General features: G+C 34.7%; 1 protein-coding gene across 2 annotated transcripts in view; it reads right to left on the reverse strand.

The window, feature by feature from the left end:
* Fhl5 (four and a half LIM domains 5) overlaps window positions 1–19,114 on the reverse strand; it is a 42,577-nt gene that overhangs the window by 11,888 nt on the left and 11,575 nt on the right. For both annotated transcript variants that reach the window (XM_076859910.2, XM_076859911.2), the window contains exons 2-3: window positions 1,964–2,134; window positions 876–1,050 (exon numbers count right to left, since the gene is read on the reverse strand). In XM_076859910.2, coding sequence (XP_076716025.1) covers window positions 876–1,050; window positions 1,964–2,122 — 334 coding nt within the window. In that variant the 5' untranslated portion in view covers window positions 2,123–2,134. The remainder of the gene's footprint in view (window positions 1–875; window positions 1,051–1,963; window positions 2,135–19,114) is intronic.

Genomic DNA, 19,114 nt, shown 5'->3' on the forward strand with positions numbered 1-19,114 from the left:
GTTTAGCCTTGATGACAATGAATTATTCTTTCACTGAAAACTCCTCCAAAGCTGCATAAGGCACAATTTAGAGATATTAAAGTATTTTAAATGGAGAATAGGAATGGCTGCACATGGTTTAGATAAATTGGGTCATAATAATAATTACAAGGATATTAGAAATGCCCAGGGCACAACCCCCGAGATTTATATTGTATAGTTATGGCCTCTAAAATTATTTGAATCCATAATAAGAAAATGTGTGTGTGTGTGTGTGTGTGTGTAAAAGAGAGAATGGGGGAGGAAAGAAGGGAAGGAAGGAGGAGAGAGAGAGAAAGAATTTCAGGTCTTACGCTGCTGTCCATAGAGAGAGAGTAAAGGACCAAAATATAATGAATTCATGCTTGTCAAAAGTGGAATGATTTACATAGAGACTTGTCTTCCCTAAAAGAAACAATGAAGACTGATCCCTGAACCAGCTTGCGTAGAGTTACAACATGATAGTTGGCCCCAATCTCCTCTGGCAGATTTTTTTTTTTTTTTCCTTAGAACATTTGTTATGTCCAGGGCAATGTGTTTAAGTAGTGTTATTAAAAAACAAACAAACAAACAAACAACAACAACAACAAAACCCACCATTTATTTAGGTTCTGCTTGAAAACGTTATCTATGAATCAGTTTTTATTAAAATACACAGAACACTGATTTACCTGTTCCAGGATAATAAATGAACAACCTTTTTATTTTGTAAAGTACGTGAAGTGAGATCAAGAGAGGAAGAAAATTGTCTTTCTCAAACCCAAGGCTTTGTGAACTGCTGTAATAGGGCACATTGTGGCCCTTAATGAAAAACACTGCAGCTTTGGTTAGATACCAGCGCTCCCAGGAGATCTTACCAGGCATGATGGTCCTTTTGCATTTGAAGCACTTAGAGGAGCACTCATTAGAATAGCACTCTGTGCACAGCAGGCGCTCATCCTTGGCAGCAAAAGGCTTTTCCACCAGAGAGTGTTTGCATTTGGTGCACTTGAAGCATCCTTCATGCCAGTGCCGTTGTTTGTAACAAAGATCCTTTGAGACAGTAAATAAAAGTTAATTAAATGTGTTTGCAATAAAGGCCATTTTATAAGACAAAACTGAACACTCATGGGACTCTAGTGCCAGTAGGTTGTTCTACTAGCTTGAGGGAAAGTTGTTATTGATACTGTTATCTATAGTGAAGAGACTGTGGAGTAATTATGAGTCTGGGTGTTTCTTGGTTGGTCACTAAAGGAGCTGGAAAATACACTGACTTTCTGCTATTTTTTCCTATTTTCCCCAGTTTCGTTTTGCATAGTGCAAGATATTTTTCAGGAATTGTTTTTAATTTTTAGATTGTAATATCCCATTATACGTTGAGATTTAACTAAATAAATAAGCATACAAATAATACCACCTAATAAAAGCAAAGTCAAGAAGATGATGAAGAAGGAGAGAAAGAGAAAGAAGGAAGGAAGGAAGGAAGATAATGGTGATCAATGAGCATTGCAGGAAGAATGGGTGGTTTAAAGGGAGGTTTCCAAATCTTATGGGGTTTAGTGGAGCTGAGGTTGATTATTAAGTTGGAAAGTATAATTTTCCATCTTTACACCTCAATTATTTATATATTTATTTATACACTTGTTATTTAAGAAATAACTCAATATTTTAGCTGTGGGACTTTGGGGGAAATAGCTTAACTTTTTTAATGTTTATCATCCTAAAACACGACCTCACAAGACCATGTAAAGATTGAAGCACATGCTATATTTCACGGTACTAAGTGTCGTGACTGGAACTTCATTAGTGACAACTAATTAATCCTTATGTAAGTATAAGGAAATATAAAAATCCTTACATAAAGTATTAGGAAAATAGAGCTAAAAGTCAACACTAATAGAATCGAGGCATTTCGAAGCATTTGCTGCTTATAGTCAGTTTTTATGTGAATTGAGGTGAGACCTACCTTGGAATCTGATTCAATTGGTTCTTTGCATTCCTCACAATAGTTAGAAAAGATACGATCATAACATGAAACACAGTATGGATTATCATCCTTTAGTACATACTTCTTCCCAAGAAGTGAGGCTGTGCAGTATTGACAATCAAATTGAGCAGTGGTCATTTTGGTTTGATCCTGTGAATAAGAAAATGATTCTTACACACAAAAGTAAAATTCTTTTTATAAATGACAATACAATGTGAATCCAACACTTGAATAAATTTCTATTTCTTCAGCACAAATCTACTGATTTAGGAAAATTATGCTTGTAGTCATAGTGACATTTGGAGTGATTTAGGAATGGCTACTCTTTCATCTTGGCAGTTCTTGTGTGTTTTCTAAGAAAAAAATAAAAACATCAAGCCAACAGGCAGATTGTAAAAAGAAAAAATACTGTAGTAATCAGGAGCTAATATGTACATCAATAAGAATATGATGTGTGTTTACATAGGATGGCTTTACCTCAAGCATAATACACATGACCTGTTGGATAGGGTTTTTACAAACTGTCATCACTCGTTGTCTGGGAGAGTTCTGGAGGTGTGGAGGTGAAGTTTGATGTAGATGACAACAGTCTTTTCGATTTAGACTTAAAGAGAAATTAATAAAAGTGCTTTGCCATTTTCTAGTCCATTTCCATTATCTAGTTCATTTATTTACTCCTTATTGGGTATCTAGTAAGGGCCCTCCTCATTAATCCTAAGGTCTTCCTATACCATAACCCTCTGTTAGGATATCCTTACTTACCTGTGGCTTCTACCACCTGAAATATGCCCACGACTCCCCAAACTGGTTTCTGCTAACTTTAATCTCCTTGACTTCACCATGCAAATGTCCCACACTAAGCTGACCAAAAACCTTCTCAGTAGGTAGCATTTAGTCCCAGCCCTAGGTCTTGGACTAGGTTCTAGCAAATGCACAGATGTAGAATTGCAGGTAAAGCTTTTAATGGTAGAGAACAGCCATAGGCTTCTTCAAGACATAGAGTTAAATTGATGCATATTATGGTATGAATAAAAGCAGCAGCAGCATCTTCCACAATAAAAGCTCATGGAACACAAAGCCAGGGCTAGGATATGAATCCTAATTATTTTATAAATTAAAAAAAAAAACATTAAAAACAGAATATGTAGATTTCAAAAGTTTTAAACTAGGCATTTAACATGAAAATTTCATTATTATCAAAAGCAGTAGCACTAATTTTCCTTTTGAAGATGGGATTTATAATTTCTGGATTTGCTGGGTTATATTAGGATTTGTGAATGTTTTCTAATTATCCAGTCTAGTAACTTCTTAAAATTTTAGCAAAACTAGAAGATAGGTTAATTATAGTGATGCTTTCTAAAAGTATTTTTGGTGCTCATTTGTAGTTAGTACATTTTACATCTTATTCTCATAAATTTTGCCTCATTTTAGTGAAGAAGTTCCCCCAGAGTGTCTTGCTGAATGCACATTGTCATTAGTTCTTTGAATGACAGTTTAACTACATTGTTCTTCACTATAAGTGGAGAAAAGAATGAGGATTAGGAACACGTGAGTCTTTTCCCAGGAAAGATGAGAATTCAGACTAGAATGTCCCCAATGGGACATGGCCAAAATTATCTACAAGGAACATTGAATTCCCTATTTGATTAATTCCACAGAAATGTCCCTTCCTAGTGAATACAAACACACTCAAAGGGCTACCAAGAGCTTGGAAACAGAAGGAAAATAGATTCTCTGGGAAATTCTTAAAATAAAACTTTTATTCATATTCACAGTGATCAATGTTTATTCCAATAGTGAGATAAGGTAGGTAGCTTTGACTTTCATTACTTAATATGGAACATGTCATTTTCATTATTAATATTTAATTTTAAATGTATAAAATAGCACCATGAGAACGGCTTCTCAGGGGTTGGGAACTACCAGACCCCTTCCATTTTGTGAGACATCTTGTGTATTACATGACAAAACAAACAAAAGAACCCCAAAGTGGTAGTATTTCAATGGTTTATTTCAAACAACACTTTAAGCACTACAATATCATAATGCCTGATCTCATTTAGTGATTAGGTCAGAATTCTAAATATAAGGTCATATGGTCCTTCCTTTATCTCCATCCTAATATGCTTTGCTCCATAGGAAATTCTTAACAAAATGGAACACATGTCTTCATTTTTTAAAAGGCAAAGATCACTTCTTATTCCATTCTGTTTTGTTACTGCAACATCAGGGAGTTGGGCAGGGTGAAAGCAGAATCAGGTCCACTACTCAAAACCTTGTAAATTTGCATTTATGGGACTGTACAGTGACAGCAGGCATTGGTTCATGTCAACAGTTATTGAATGTTTGCCCAGTGGTATTGAACTCTCTGCCTTCAAGAAGTCTCTGTTCTCTTCTTATTACTTACCTTAATGATAGTGAATGGAATTGAGGAAGAGAACACACTGAATGTTTACTCTCTTCTTGGTGGAAAAAAAAATGCACTAAGAAATTCAGTCCTCATTTTCATGTCATTTAACTACAGAACTATACTTTCAAATAGAGTTTCTTAAAATTACAGGAGTCATAACTATATAAACATTATAACTGTATGTGAACAAATTCTATTAGAATCATGTAGAATTCATAGGGAACTAAAAGAAAGCAAAGTAAGGAGAGACTTCCCTAGGAAGACTTTAAGGAAACTAAACTATTGGAAATCTGATGGGAAGGAAGGAAAGAGGAAAGGGTGGAAAGGAGGAGGCAGGGAAGGAAGGAAGGAGGGAAGGAGGGAAGAAATCACTCTCATTGTATCAAGGAAGAAGAAAGATAGTGGGAGAATGACATAGAATCTCATCTGAAGCTGGATAATGGTAGTCTTGAGGACAGATTCTCACCTGGGCATATTAAGGATAAAGGAAGACTTTGAAACTTCAAAGCCTTTTAAAGCTCTTTGGACCTTTAAATGGGGAAGGGAGATAAAATGTTTTAATCAGCTTATTGCTGTTGTGACCAAAAGACCTGAGAAGAACAGTCTTAGAGGAGGAAGTTTATTTGGTGCTTGCTATTTCAGAGGTCTCAGTCCATAGATGACTGACTCTGTTGCTTTTGGCCTGAGCAGAATACCACGGTGGAATGGTGTAGAAGAGGAAAGCAACTCAGGACATGAAAATCAGGAAGCAGAGAAAGTGGGCTCCACTCACCAGGAACAACATATAAACCCCAAAGGCGTATTTCCAGTGACCTATCTCCTCCAACCATTCCCTACCTGCCAACAATTACCACCCAATTCGTTAGGTTACAACTCTCATAATCTAATCATTTCACTTCTGAATGTTCTTGTATCATCTCACAGATGAGCTTTGGGGGGAATCTCATATCCAAAACACAAGAGTATGATTTTTTTTCCAACCAAGTCACTTTAAAAAAATATTTTTAGTTGTAGATGGACACAATATCCTTATTTATTTTTATGTGGTACTGAGGATTGAACCCAGTGCCTCATATGTATGAGGCAAGCACTCTACCATTGAGCTACAGCCCCAGCCCCTAAGTCATTTTTAAAACCCAATTCTTTTCTAATTATCATTTGGCATTCTCTTTTCTTCTTTATCCCTAATGTAAACATTTTTAAGTACTCAGGGAATAACAGTATCTAGAAGGCAGGTCAATACCTGTTTTTGATCATTACCTAACAGGTGAAGCTGTAGGAAAGAGGAGGAGGACTATGCAGTTTTTGTCTCAGGGATCTAAATGTTAATTTGTGAAGATCAGAATTTTTATCATATGGTTCATATGGTGGTTTTAGAAGATTGATTTAGAGATGCACTAATATATCAAAAGAACATGTGAGGAAAGAACAGTTCAGAAATCAGCAAAAATAGACTTGGCTTTGTTTTTCCAGGTCCATCCTTTGTATTTTTAGATTTCTACCTAAAAGAATGTGAGTTCATTGGCAATAGTTTCCATATCCAAGAATGTTGCTTAGGTATTATTTTTTAAACAAAACATCATTTTGTGTTGTTATATTTTATAGTGGGTTAATGCTAAGAAGGCTCATGCATGATCGGTCTATCCACTTACATTTTTACTATGCTTTGCAGAATAGATTTCATAACTCAAGGGCATGTCAAGGAGGAGAGAGACAAGGACTAGATGCTGGGCTTTTTATCTTTAATATTCTTGCAAGGCACACACCATTCATTTATTCAAGTATTTGATGAACATGTAAAGTATATGTTATTTGCAAAGTAATCTGCTGGAAGCTGTGAAGGATGTAAAAATGCATTAGACTCACATCCCATCTCTAGAGAGTTTATAATCTAGTAGGTAGAACATTTTAATATATCACTAAAGTTAAAAAGTGATAAGGAGAAATGAAAAGTTATAAACATTTTGAGCTGTGTTTCTAGCCATTAGAAGAATTTCTAAAATTTCTAAGGTGCACACACCTGTATCCCAAACCAATAAATCATTTTTTGGAGGCAGAGATGAAAACTAAGAATCTTTCAGTTTTTAAGTGGTTTTACTATTCAGTGAGGGTTGAAAACTACCAGTACAGAGGAGGGGAAGAACACTTATTTTTAGCTAGCAAAAATTCAGGAACAACCTGGAGAAATGGCATTTGAATACATTGTGAGGTGGATATTATGATTGGCCTTCCTGATCTTGGCTCTAACTCTGGTTGGAGAGATCATAGAGCTAAAATCTTCTCCTGGATTTTCAGAGTGAGTGAGTTCTTGGGAGGCAAATTTGACTCTGTTAATTAGAAACACACGTGAACATTGGACGGTAGATGAGAAATCAAAGGTGTGTTCTTGCTGTTGCTTGTGCTCGTAAACTAGGTTACATAATGTGAGTGGTTTCTACCCATTCACTATACCTGGAATCAGTTTTACAGGGTTCCATGACTTGTATTTGGCTGTGAGAGACAGCTGTGGTAGTGGTGTTGGAAGCAGCAATATCAACATTCAGATTCCTGACATCTGAATCACAAGAAACAGATATTGAAGTGGGAAAGTATAGTCTCTACTACACTTGGATGGATATTGGAAACACTGAAATGCTATTTAACACTCTTGTTTCCTGAAAGTTGGGTACAGTATTAACCACCATATGTGTATAATCTTATATTAATCTTTACACTCATCCCTGAAATATTTTACTATTATTCTAATTTGACAGATGAAAATCCACACTTAGGTCAAGATTATTTGACTGTGAAAAACACAGAATTCTAGGATTTAAAACTACACCTGTTAAAACTGAGGCCCAGGATTTTCTTTTTCATTTTTTCCTGCAGTACTGGGGATTGAAACCAGGAGTGTTCTACCACTGAGCTACATCCCCAGCCCTTTTTGTTTCTATTTTCTATTTTGAACAGGGTCTCGCCAAGTTGCATGATGCTGGCTTTGAACTTGTTATCCTCTTGCCTCTAGAATAGTTGGAATTACAGCTGTGGGCTCATGATTAGCCAGTGTAAACCTTTCTCTTCTTGGAGATGTTGGGAAGGGTATTTGAGATGGAGTAACAGAATTAGGAAGGGCACTTATATTTGTAAGCGTTAGACACACATGAACAATAATTATTAATTTATTCTAAGTGGTTCACAGAGCATGAAAAGGTAAATATTGGAAGACAAATTTGGAAACGTAGCAGGCAAGGGCATCTATAGCTTAAGTTTCAATCTATAGTTAAATTTTGTCTGAGGACAAAATATAATCATTGATGATTTAAAATAGGTACATGGCTTGCTTTGAGCTGAAGTTATGAAAATTTAGCAGAAAGAGTCATCCTGGGATTTTACATAGGTTTCTCGTAGGATTAGTGTGCCGATAATAGGAGTTGGGAACATGGAAAGGAAACTAGTTGGGAGGCAAGATTAATTTAGATTTAGGCATTTTAAAATTGGGGAACTGAACTAGAGGGGTATTGAGCTGTATGTCCAAAAAATTAGGCTGGAGTATCATATTAGAATAAGAAATTTAGCTGTTTTTCTTAGTTAAACTCCATAACAGTTGGTGAGATGCAATGGTAATTGAAGTTATGTCATTGAAGGAAACCATCAAAGAAAGCTATAGCATAGAAAAAGGTAAAAGATGGACTCATGAAAAAATGCATGTTACATTATAGACAAGAGATAAAAGCAGATGAAGTAAAGAGTCACATGATATTGTGAAAGATGAAGGAAATAAGAACTTTGAGAATGAATATTAGTGCCAATTAAGTGTCACCAGGAGGTAAATAGTATCTTTGAAACAGCAGTCCAGTAAACACCAGCTGATGTCAGATTTCACAGGTATAAAGTACATGAGGAAGCCACATTTCTGACAATTCAGAAAACTGTTTACAGAACAGTACTCCTAAGAATAAAAACAAAATAAAATGCACTGCTGAACTGGCAAAAGAGTTAACAAAAATTCTCAGAGGCTAAAAACAAAAGGAAAGTAGAAAGCTAGAAAGGTTAACAATCTCTATCTCCTTCAAGTGACTTCTGAGCCATGATGATCTTGGTATTCACATATAAGAAATTCTACCAGGGCTGGGGATGTGGCTCAAGTGGTAGCGCGCTCGCCTGGCATGCGTGCGGCCGGGGTTCAATCCTCAGCACCACGTACAAACAAAGATGTGTCCGCCAAGTACTAAAAAATAAATATTAAAAAAAAATTCTCTCTCTCTCTCTCCCTCTCTCACTCTTTCTTTTAAAAAAAAAAAGAAAGAAATTCTACCAACTGAAGTTGAAAACCCTTAGGTTTCAGTTTAAAGACTTAGTCTAAAATGAAACTGGGTTGGTAGTGTGATGGTATCTGGCATAAGCAGAAGAAATTCCTCTGTGAAAGAATGCCCCAGTCTAGCCCTGCCAGTTCACACACATAAATTTTCATTGAACATGAGCTCACAATAGCTAAAAGCAATGAAAAGAAGCAGAATGAGTAAAATATATAAAAGAAAATAAATAAATAATGTGCCAGAAAAAAGTGATTCTGCATGAGAAATAAGACATAAAAATGTAAAATAATTATATTTAACATGCTCAAAGACATGAGTGGGTATTATACATAGAAAATTTCAGAATAAAAATGAGTAGGCAGATTTTCCAAAGAATCAATAAACGTAGAAAATATTTAAAAATCATTAAAATAAAATTTAAACATTCAGATGCAGATTAAAACAGTTAAAGGAAAACTTAATAAACTTAAGGATAAAATTAAAGAAATGCTACAAATATAGCACAGAGGGAAAAAAAGAAATGCTAAAGGATCTGAAAGACAAAGTAAAGGGATTTGAACTAATTCCTTACATAAGACAATAGAGAATATAAAGACTATGTAAAGGTTGGAAATAGAATTGAACTACAAAAACTTAATGAATGACAAAATGCCTCAATTCAGAAAGAAATACCTAGCTGATATCATGAAAAGAAACATCAGAATAAAGGTGCTACACTACAGAGACAGAGGATCTTAAAACATCCAAAGAGAAAAAACATACTATGTTTTCAGATAACTTAACAGCAATAATGAAAGCCAGTAATAATGCTAAGAAAAATAGGTAAGTCCTAGACCTGCATACTCTGTGGAGGTGACTTTAAAGAATATGATGAAACACAAACATATTTAGGTTGGCAAAAACTGTGTTTATCAGCAAAATATGCTCAGTAAAGGTAATTCTAAAGATTATTCTTTAAAAAAATTAAAAAGGAAACTCTCCAAAGGAAGGTTGAAGAACATGATTGCAATAGAGAAAATAAGGAGGAAAAAAAATAGGTTAACATTCAGTTGCATATAAATACTGGCAGTATAAAACAACAACAATATCTTTAGAGTTTAAAGGACACAATATTTTACCTGGCAAAATAGCATGTAATGAGGAAAGAGTTGATTGTTTTTATATTATTTGGTAAGAAAATAAAATGAGTAATATTAGTCATTTTTCTTGTTAAAATTTTTTCATTTCTCATACAGAATCACTTTGTTTCTGGTGATTTATTTATTTATTTTCTTTGGTGTATTTTACTTTTTCTTTTCATTGCTTTTAGTTGTTCAATGAAAATTTATGTGTGTTAGGCACATTATGTTTTATATAGTTAACTCTAAAAATAGAAATGGAAATAAGTGAAACAAAATCAACATTTCATTAAAAAGATAAGGAAAAGAAAAATCTAACACTGGGATATCACAAAATAAGAAGATACATTTTAAATCTAAATCAAAAAAAAAATGTCAGGGAGGAAACTCTTCTCATAGAAGACAAAGATATTCCAATGATAATCCTAAAGTAAATAATCTTGCAACCAATCTTAGTTCAGATCCTAGGAAATTCTAATCAGCTTCAGCTAAGATTTTGGCAGAAAGGTAAATAGTACTAACTGAGTACTGTATAAAATCAGAGGTCAACTTAATTTGATATTACAGTGAACTCAGTACAAACACCAAAAGATTATCTCCTTCCCCTAGGATGTGACAAATAAGGATTGCACCCTATGGGGAAAAGTCAGACAAAAATTGTACATGCATCTCCAATGTCTGGTAGGCAAAGCAAAACGGCAACCCATCCCCAACAACAACAACAAAATACTATCAGCATGTGTCGTATATTGGTGTATTTGTGTGTGCGTGTGTGTGTGTGTGTGTGTGTGTGTGTGTGTGTGTGTGAGAGAGAGAGAGAGAGAGAGAGAGAGAGAGTGTGTTTCCAAGCTGCCTTTGTAACTTATATAGAAATGCAGAAGTCCAAGAATAGCCAAATTGCAGATGAACAAGAACAAGATGGGAATACTTTCAGAATCAGCCATCAATGCACAGTATGGTCTGAATACAGGGTTTGACACATTACTGCAACAAAATGGAGAGCTCAGCAACAAATTCACAATCCATCCAGGGGACACAGTGATGGATGATGAGAGAAGATAGGAATGGTTTCTCCAGTAAATGGTGTGGGGTTAACCATATTTCCATAGGAAAAAGAATGATACTAGATTAGTACTTCACATCATATATGAAAATCATTTACACTAGGTTATAGATCTCAAGGTTAAGAGAACTTTTGAGAATATAGGCTTTTTCACAAACTTGTAGTATAAACAGACAGAAAAAGGACTTGCCATATTGGGACTATAGTAGATTAGACAAAATTTTTAAAAACCTGTGTTTTTCAAAAGATAAAATTAAGAGTGAAAATGAGCTACAGAATCAAAGAGGCTATTGCAAGTCATTAATCAACAAAGAGCTCATATCCAGAATACAAAGCAATAAGGAAGAAATGGACAACTGAATAAACATGCAAAAGACCTGAATAGATTCATAAAAGTATAACTAAATGGCTAAAATATGGACATGTTCTCCATTAATAATCATTGCAAGATAATTAACAAGCTCCTCTACACAAAGTGAATATACAAATATGAATGCAATTCCTAGAGACCACATTAGGAATAATGCACAAGCCATAGCAAGAAATGGTCTGAATACCCATTAAAGAAAAAATGGATAAGTAAATGGAAGGAGGGTCATACAACATATTGCCATATGGCAATGAAAGCAGATGACCTATGGATACCCTCCTCACTACAAAAGAACTTCACAATATTGAGTGGGAAAAGTTGGCTGCAACAGAGTATGAATGTCATTTATATAAAGTTCCAAATCAGCCAAAATTGATTATTAGTGATTATAAATACTGTGAAGGTGTTCTTTTAAAAGTGTGTTGATGTAAACAAAATACTTAGGATGCAATTTAAAAAGATCTAACTTCTTAAGTTAAAAAAGCATAGGGAAGTTGGACAGAGGATTTTGAAGATATCAGGAATACTTGGTTCCTTAAACTAGATCGTTATTTCCTATATTGTACATATATATTCTTTTCCAAGTATGCAATTTTTAAAAAAGCTTTTAAAAATTAACAGATGCCAAATCAGGAGAAGTTGTATGTATTAAACCACCCTGACATTTTGTTTTGTTATCAGATAATAATCCAATGAACACATAGCATGCCTTGGAAAGGGTGATACTGGTCATGGAAGTTTCTAGTAGGGAAGATGTAGAGATGTTTGTTAACTGCATAGAAGAATCAACTGCCGAGGGAGATTGCAGATGCAAGGAAGGGGAAAGGGAGACAACGACGTTCTTTCTCCTCTCTCCTGTCTCCCCTTTCCTTTGTCTACTCTTCCTCTCCTCTATCTTCTCATTCTCTTTTTTCTCTCAATACTCAGTTAACATATAACAGTGCAAAGACATAGTTCCAATATGAAAAATTTTAGTCAATGTGGTATCAAGCAAATCAAGGACTACCTGTATGTGTCTTAATTACTTTCTGATCATAAACACAAGTTTATAAAATAAGAGAGCTTCTATTGTCTTGTAGTTGAAATGTACTAGTCTATAAATTTCTAATAATGGCTCTTTGTTGATATGCTTTTAAGGAATTTTATTTCTTTGTGTCATAACTTTAGGGAGTTCAATTATCATATATTCTTTATTCTGAATGCCAATTATAAGTTACTATATTGATTTGATTACAGTTTATTTGTTTCCAGTGGAGGTAATATACTATATAAAATAATCACACTGATCATGTGTCTTACAATAGAGGAAATGGTAGAGCAAATGCTATTTAAGATTACTTTTATCTCTAAAACATGATCTGTAAGTTTTATTAATAGATGCAAATAATGCCTTAACTATTACTTTTGCACATATGGAAAAGTGCACTGTTCTTCAATTTAAAGTCTTGTGGGCTTTTGTGGCTTAATTTTCATCTGCTGTTTTAAAGTAGCTTCACTTGTAAAAATATGCTGTGTTCATCTGGAAGTGCTGCATGGCTCTTTCAATTGCCCATTCTGGTCTTTCATTGATTCTGCTGATTTATTTCTGCTCTCCTTTAGGGATGAGCTTGAAAGGATTTAAATATAAATGTTGTAAGGAATATTAAAAATGCTGCTGGAAAATGTTAGTGCAATATTTTGAAATCTAAAATTTGTCTGATTTACAAAACTTTGGAGATGGAGACTAGATGAAAAATCTTTAGCTATTCTGGGTTTTTTATTTTTCCAGATGAATTTCATTTTTCTATTACTATGAGGAATGTCATTGCAATTTTGATATTTTAATTGGAATTGCATTAAATCTGCATACTGCTTTTTGTAGTATGATCATTTTGACAATATTAATTCTGCCTATCCAAGAACAAGGGAGATCTTTCCATCTTCTAAGGTCTTCTTTAATTTCTTTAATTTAGTGTTTTCTAGTTTTTGTTGTAGAGGTCTTTCACCTCTTTCATTAAGTTTATTTTCAAGTTTTTTTTTTTTTTTTTTTTTTTTTTTAGGCTATTGTAAATGAGGTAGTTTTCCTTGTTTCCCTTTTGAGGATTTGTCACTGGTATACAGAAATGCATTTGATTTATGGGTGTTGATTTTATATCCTGCTACATTGCTGAATTCATTTACTAATTCTAGAAGTTTTCTGGTGGAACTTTTTGTATCTTCTTAGTACAAAATCATATCATCAGCAAATAGTGCTAATTTGAGTTCTTCTTTTCCTGTGTGTATCCCTTTAATTTATTTTGTCTAATTGCTCTCACCAGTGTTTCAAGAACTATGTTAAATAGAAGTGGTGAAAGAAGTTTTTAGAGGAAATGCCTTCAATTTTTCTCCATTTTGAATGATGTTGGACTGGAGCTTAGCATAGATAGCCTTTATGATATTGAGATATGTTCCTGTTACCCCTAATTTTTCTAGTGTTTTGAACATGAAGGGGTGCTGTATTTTGTCAAATGCTTTTTTTCTAATGTTTTCTCTGATATAAGGAGGCTGATTCATAGAGGGTTGGGAGGGGAAGGGAGGAGGTTAGAAATGATGGTACAAGTATAAAGACACAAATTGGTGAAAATATACTTTGTATACAACAAGAAATATTAAAAATTTTGCTCTAATGTGTAATAAGAATTGTAATGCTTTCTACTGTCATATATAAATAAAAAATTAACTAAAGAAAGAATCTTAGTTTGAACATACTTAACTGGATTTACCTGGGTTGTTTTCTCATTTAGGATTTTAGTGAATATTGTTGCTATAAGAGCAGGGTGGTGGCTGATGTCAAAGGCATTATTGAAGTCTCATTGACCGAGGTTGCTCTATAAGGTGGCAACTGTTCCTTCTCCTCTCTACTTGCACCCCTGCACATGTTCTTTGGGTACTCCATTCCATTCACCTCATAAGCATCTCGTAAATCTTAGTTTAGTCCCTCTTCATGTCTCTGATGGACCTAAAGACTTACACTGAACTAAAGATTTTATTAAACATCTTACTGTATTGAGGAGAAATAAGCAAATGTCTATTACATGTCTTTATTTTCTGTTGATAAAGTCAATTTCCCCTAGGAGTCCTAGAACATCTTGTTCAATGCTGAAGAAAAATCTCAGATGAGCTGGTGATGCACATCTATAGTCTGGGCTATCAGAAAGGCCAAGGCAGAGGACTGAAAGTTTCAGGCCTAGCCTAGGCAATTTAGTGAGACCCTGTTCCAAAATAAAAATTAAAAAAGGACTAGTATGTAGCTTAGTGTCTGTGCACTTGCCTATCAAGTATGAAGCCCTGTGTTTAATTCCCAAGTATCCCACCCCCCCCAAATCTTTCCCAGACTCATCATCTTCTTTCCCTTGTGAAAAAAAAAATTTAACAGCTTTTCTTTGACTTTAAAACAAAATCTAAACCCAATTATGTAGCACAGAGTACCTTTACTATATTCTCTGCTCTCTTTTCCTATGTTCTACCTTTCTAGCCCTGCACTGTTCAATACCTGTGCTTTAGCAACTTTCAGTGACTTCCTCTTCTTCAAACACTCTATGTCCCTTTATGCCTTTCCACCATCACCCATGACTTTCCTTCAGTCTGTAATGGGTTTCTCCTTGTTGGCCATCTACTTTGACCGATGTTTCTTTTTATCAATCAAGGTCCAGTTACAAATCCTTTTCTTTGTAGCATTTTCATATTTCCCAGGACACAGTAACTGCTCAGGGTTAAGTTGATCTTTTTTTTTTTCTCTGTGTTTTGTTACAGTTGTTTAGTTCTATGTGTGTCTCTTTCACTGGATTGTTAGCTCTCAAGGGTGGAGACATCACCTAATCACCTACTTTGTCTGTGTATCCCAGGAGTTATAGCAGAATCTCAGTATAAGTTTTGCAACTGAATAAATGAATGCATGGAAAACTTGAAGTCTAAGACCAGTACTAATGAAAGCATATATAAAAAGGGGATTTTATCGATAGAGTAAAAGATAAAGGCTTGAATAGAAAAGAATTAAGAATTTGCATGCAGTGTGTTCTCTGGAATATTGAATTAATTCACACATACTATACATGTGGCAGATATGTCAAAGGGCTGAGAATAAACAGAGGACAGCAGGTAGAGCCTCAGTGTCTGCCAAGGTGCAAAGAGTTTCTTTACCATTCCTAGAGAGCGGCTGAAGAAGACAGCTCAAGTGCCCTTTGAACACCAACTGAAGAAGATAACTTAGAAAGCCTACAGATGTAGGCTGCTGATTGTTTAGTACTATTAATAGGGTTTTCTCTCAACATGGGGCACTAAAGAGCTTTGATTAAACAGTTTTTGAAGTGCTTGATGAGACACTTCAATTCTCTGTTGAAAGTGGTATTGGCCTTCCTAGGTCTGTGCACACAGCTTTGGAACTACTGTGTCTTTACTGGATGACAAGGACAGTGTCCTCTGCGGTTCATGGTGGTAGCTCCAGAGTTTTTGATGTAACGAGTGGCCAAATTTGGTAATGTTTTGGGAAGATAAATGAAATACATGAGGAAAATAAATCCTCCACATTTATTACTAGTCTGAATATGACAAGCCAGAGGGAATAAGTAGGTTTTGAGGAAGAAAAAAAAATTTCACATACTTCAAATCTATGGAGGTGTTATAATAACTAGTAAATAGGATCTACTTTTAGGTTTCCCTTTCTTCTTTTATTCTGTTTCTGAGGGTGAGGTGGAGTGGAGCTGTGTGTACCCTCTTATTTATTTTTTTGCTCATAATGAGAGCCTGAGAAAAGTACGGAGCTAGAAACCAGAAGCTGCAGATTCTTGCCCCGGATGCTTCAGCACTTGCATATAATTTGCTCTGTTTTAGAAGCCAATTAACTTTTCTGGCCCTTATTTTTTTTTAAGTATAAAATGAGAACAATATTAGCTGCCTTGTGGGCCTACTCCAGGATCAAGTGGGATGTAAGAATGGAAAAGCCATAGTGAATTGGCTATAGGAACACTCGACTTAATGCAAAAGGAGCAATTGTAACTGTTGTTCACATTTTGAAGAACGAGGCCATTTTCTTCCCACTTCAAATGCTACTTTTTAAAAACTCAACAAACAATCTTAAAAATAACTAAAGCCATAACTTCAGGCCATCAATCAAAAATAACCTAAAACAAGCATCATAGAATTGTGGTGGAATGTTTGATATTAGTCTCTAGGGATATACTTGCAAGCCCAGTTTGTTGGAAGCTCAATGTCTTGTGTGGAGAGGTCGAACACAAATTCTCCTGAGAGCTGATGAACTACTCTCCCATGAAATAAAACAGCTGACTAGAGCTTTCCATCTGGTTAATTTGTTTTGTGGATACCAACAAAGAAAAAAAAAACAGCACTTCACATGATTTTTTTTGAGATAATACTTTCAGAATCATGCAATTATGGTAGCTATTACTGAAAATAGAGGTAAACATAATTCCTAATAAGGCCTAAATGTAGAAATATTTTATCAAAACTTTGTTCTTTAAAAAAAAAAAAACCAACAGTATGATTCTTTAAGGATGAACTGGCTTATCTAGATCTCTGCCTATCCAGATCTAACTTCCTGCTGTTAAACCTATCATTATGCTTGCCTCTATTTTGATCCCAAAGAAATTAAGTCACTTCAAAGATATTGAGTCTGCCCTTCCACTCCCTGAAGTCTTGTTCTGTCATTCCTGTGAAAGGTGTTTTGGAAGGGCAAAATCAGTCCTTATGTTTTCTCAGGGTTTTCACAAGACTTGTTTGAGGATTTGATTTGGTGCATGGGTTTGGTATAGATAAGAATTAAACTCAAAGAGATAATTTACCTAATAGTATTTCACACAGGCTCAGTACCTGGTAGAGATAGCATATGAATCTCCAAATCAGCTCTGTTTCCTAGAGATGGACCTTGAGGACACTACAGATCTAATACAAATCAGCAAGTATTCTCCTCTCTATGTCCCTTGGAATATTCAACAAGTACACTAAATAAGTACTTGAAGTTATTAATCATGACAGGAGTCTTGTTTTGGGTTTTCCTTTCTGTTTAGAGATTTCTTCATCATATTCATCAACTACTGCCAGAGCCTGGACACTAGGAGCTGTTTGTTCTCAGCAGTGTAGAGGGGGCTTCATTCATCTGGCTACTTAGTGTTGATTTTACCTCCTTCCTAATGCATATATTGACACATGCAAGGGATCTAGCAGAGTGTGATATGTCCATTGTGGAAACTAAGATTACTGAGCAAGATTCAAATCTGTAACCCAGGCCACATCTGTAACACACACTAATTAGCTGAAAAAATCTCAGAGCTTACTATTTGGTGGTTAACATCACATAAAAGATTTGCCATGGTCTGGTGAAATGCTCATTACCAGAAAGAAAGATAATGTCTTTGTATATTTTTTTTCCACTCTTGAATTTAATCTCCTGAACTGTAGAGAGATTATGAATTTATCAGTATAAGACCAAGATGGCTATTATTTTCCTGAATGCTTTCAAATAAACAAATTTCCTTTAATAGCCAGTGATGGGGAAAAAATCAGTCCTTATGGAATTAAATCACCTTCAATGGATAATAGATATATTCATATTCATTTTAAACAGTTGCTTAAGAGCAGTTTTGGTTAATAACCCTTCTTCCAGGAATTTAGAGGAACTTTGCAGAGCTATCTAATCACCACAATCTATTTGATTCATCTTTACACTGTATAATCTTCAAAAAATAAAAGCATATGCTACTCATAATGTAGGAGAATTAACAAAAATATTTTCTATGGTTTTCTTTAAACAAATATATTTTCAAATGTATTTGAAAATGTGTCTACTCTGCTAATGTAAGGACATCATTGGAAACTGCCCAATAAAATGAAGAGTAGTACTTAATTTATACCAATTTATAATGATAGATCAGATTAAATATTCTTTATCTAATAGAGCTATAAAACAGGTTTATAAATCCATGATTTACCTAAATGACAACTTTAGTTAAAAAAATTAGGAAGAACTTTCAGCCATTCAACTAAAAGCAATAAATAAGATTTCATGATCACATAATTCTTTCCTGAGCTTATACAAGACTAACTATATAATATATTGGCTTTCATGTATCCTGGCACTAGTGTGCATTAGATTCTGTTAGTTTATGATCTTCTTAAAATTCATAAAACTTAAGGATGAGAGAAGAGTTCATTTCTGGGCCTTCTGAAGTAAGAACAGCCTATTAAGATGCTAGCCTTTTAATTCTAAGATGTATGAGGGCATATTCAGACACTGTATTATTATGTTTAATGAAAACCTTTCATGTCTCTCTTAAATATGTTTTGAATTTTACCTCATATTATAAATCTTTTGGAGCTTGGTGTATCCCTTACCACCAAAATACGTGCTCACTCAGGTCAACAATTATGTCTTCCTCTTTTCTGTACTCCAATTGGAGCCACCAGTACCCAACTCTTATTGAATAATCTCTGAAAATGTCTCACGTAAAACTGATAGTAACTTGTAAAGGATCCCTACTTTATTGAAAGCGACTATGGCTCAAGTTCAAAAAACATCTCCTGTCTTGGAATGTTCCATTGGGGGCAATGTCCTGGTATCTTTTGTCTGAAAGGTGCTCCACATAAGAGCATAGTGAGTAGCCTTCCCTTGATTTCTAAGTCTCCAGATACATTGTTTCTTTTCTTCCAACAAGTCTCTGGGATACATTGTTTCTTTTCCTCCAGATTTGGTTGGTCTCATCAAGGAATACCAGTATCTTATATCTTTGCAAGTCTACCAACAGTTTTTTCTGATAGGTCTAGGTATGGAGTATAGTTTCACCATCTCTTTACATCTTTAAAAAATCTGTTTCCAAAAACAGTGGTAATATGGAAAGTTA

The sequence above is a fragment of the Callospermophilus lateralis genome, chromosome 6 (genome assembly GCF_048772815.1).
Source record: "Callospermophilus lateralis isolate mCalLat2 chromosome 6, mCalLat2.hap1, whole genome shotgun sequence".
NCBI classification, from domain to species: Eukaryota; Metazoa; Chordata; class Mammalia; order Rodentia; family Sciuridae; genus Callospermophilus; species Callospermophilus lateralis.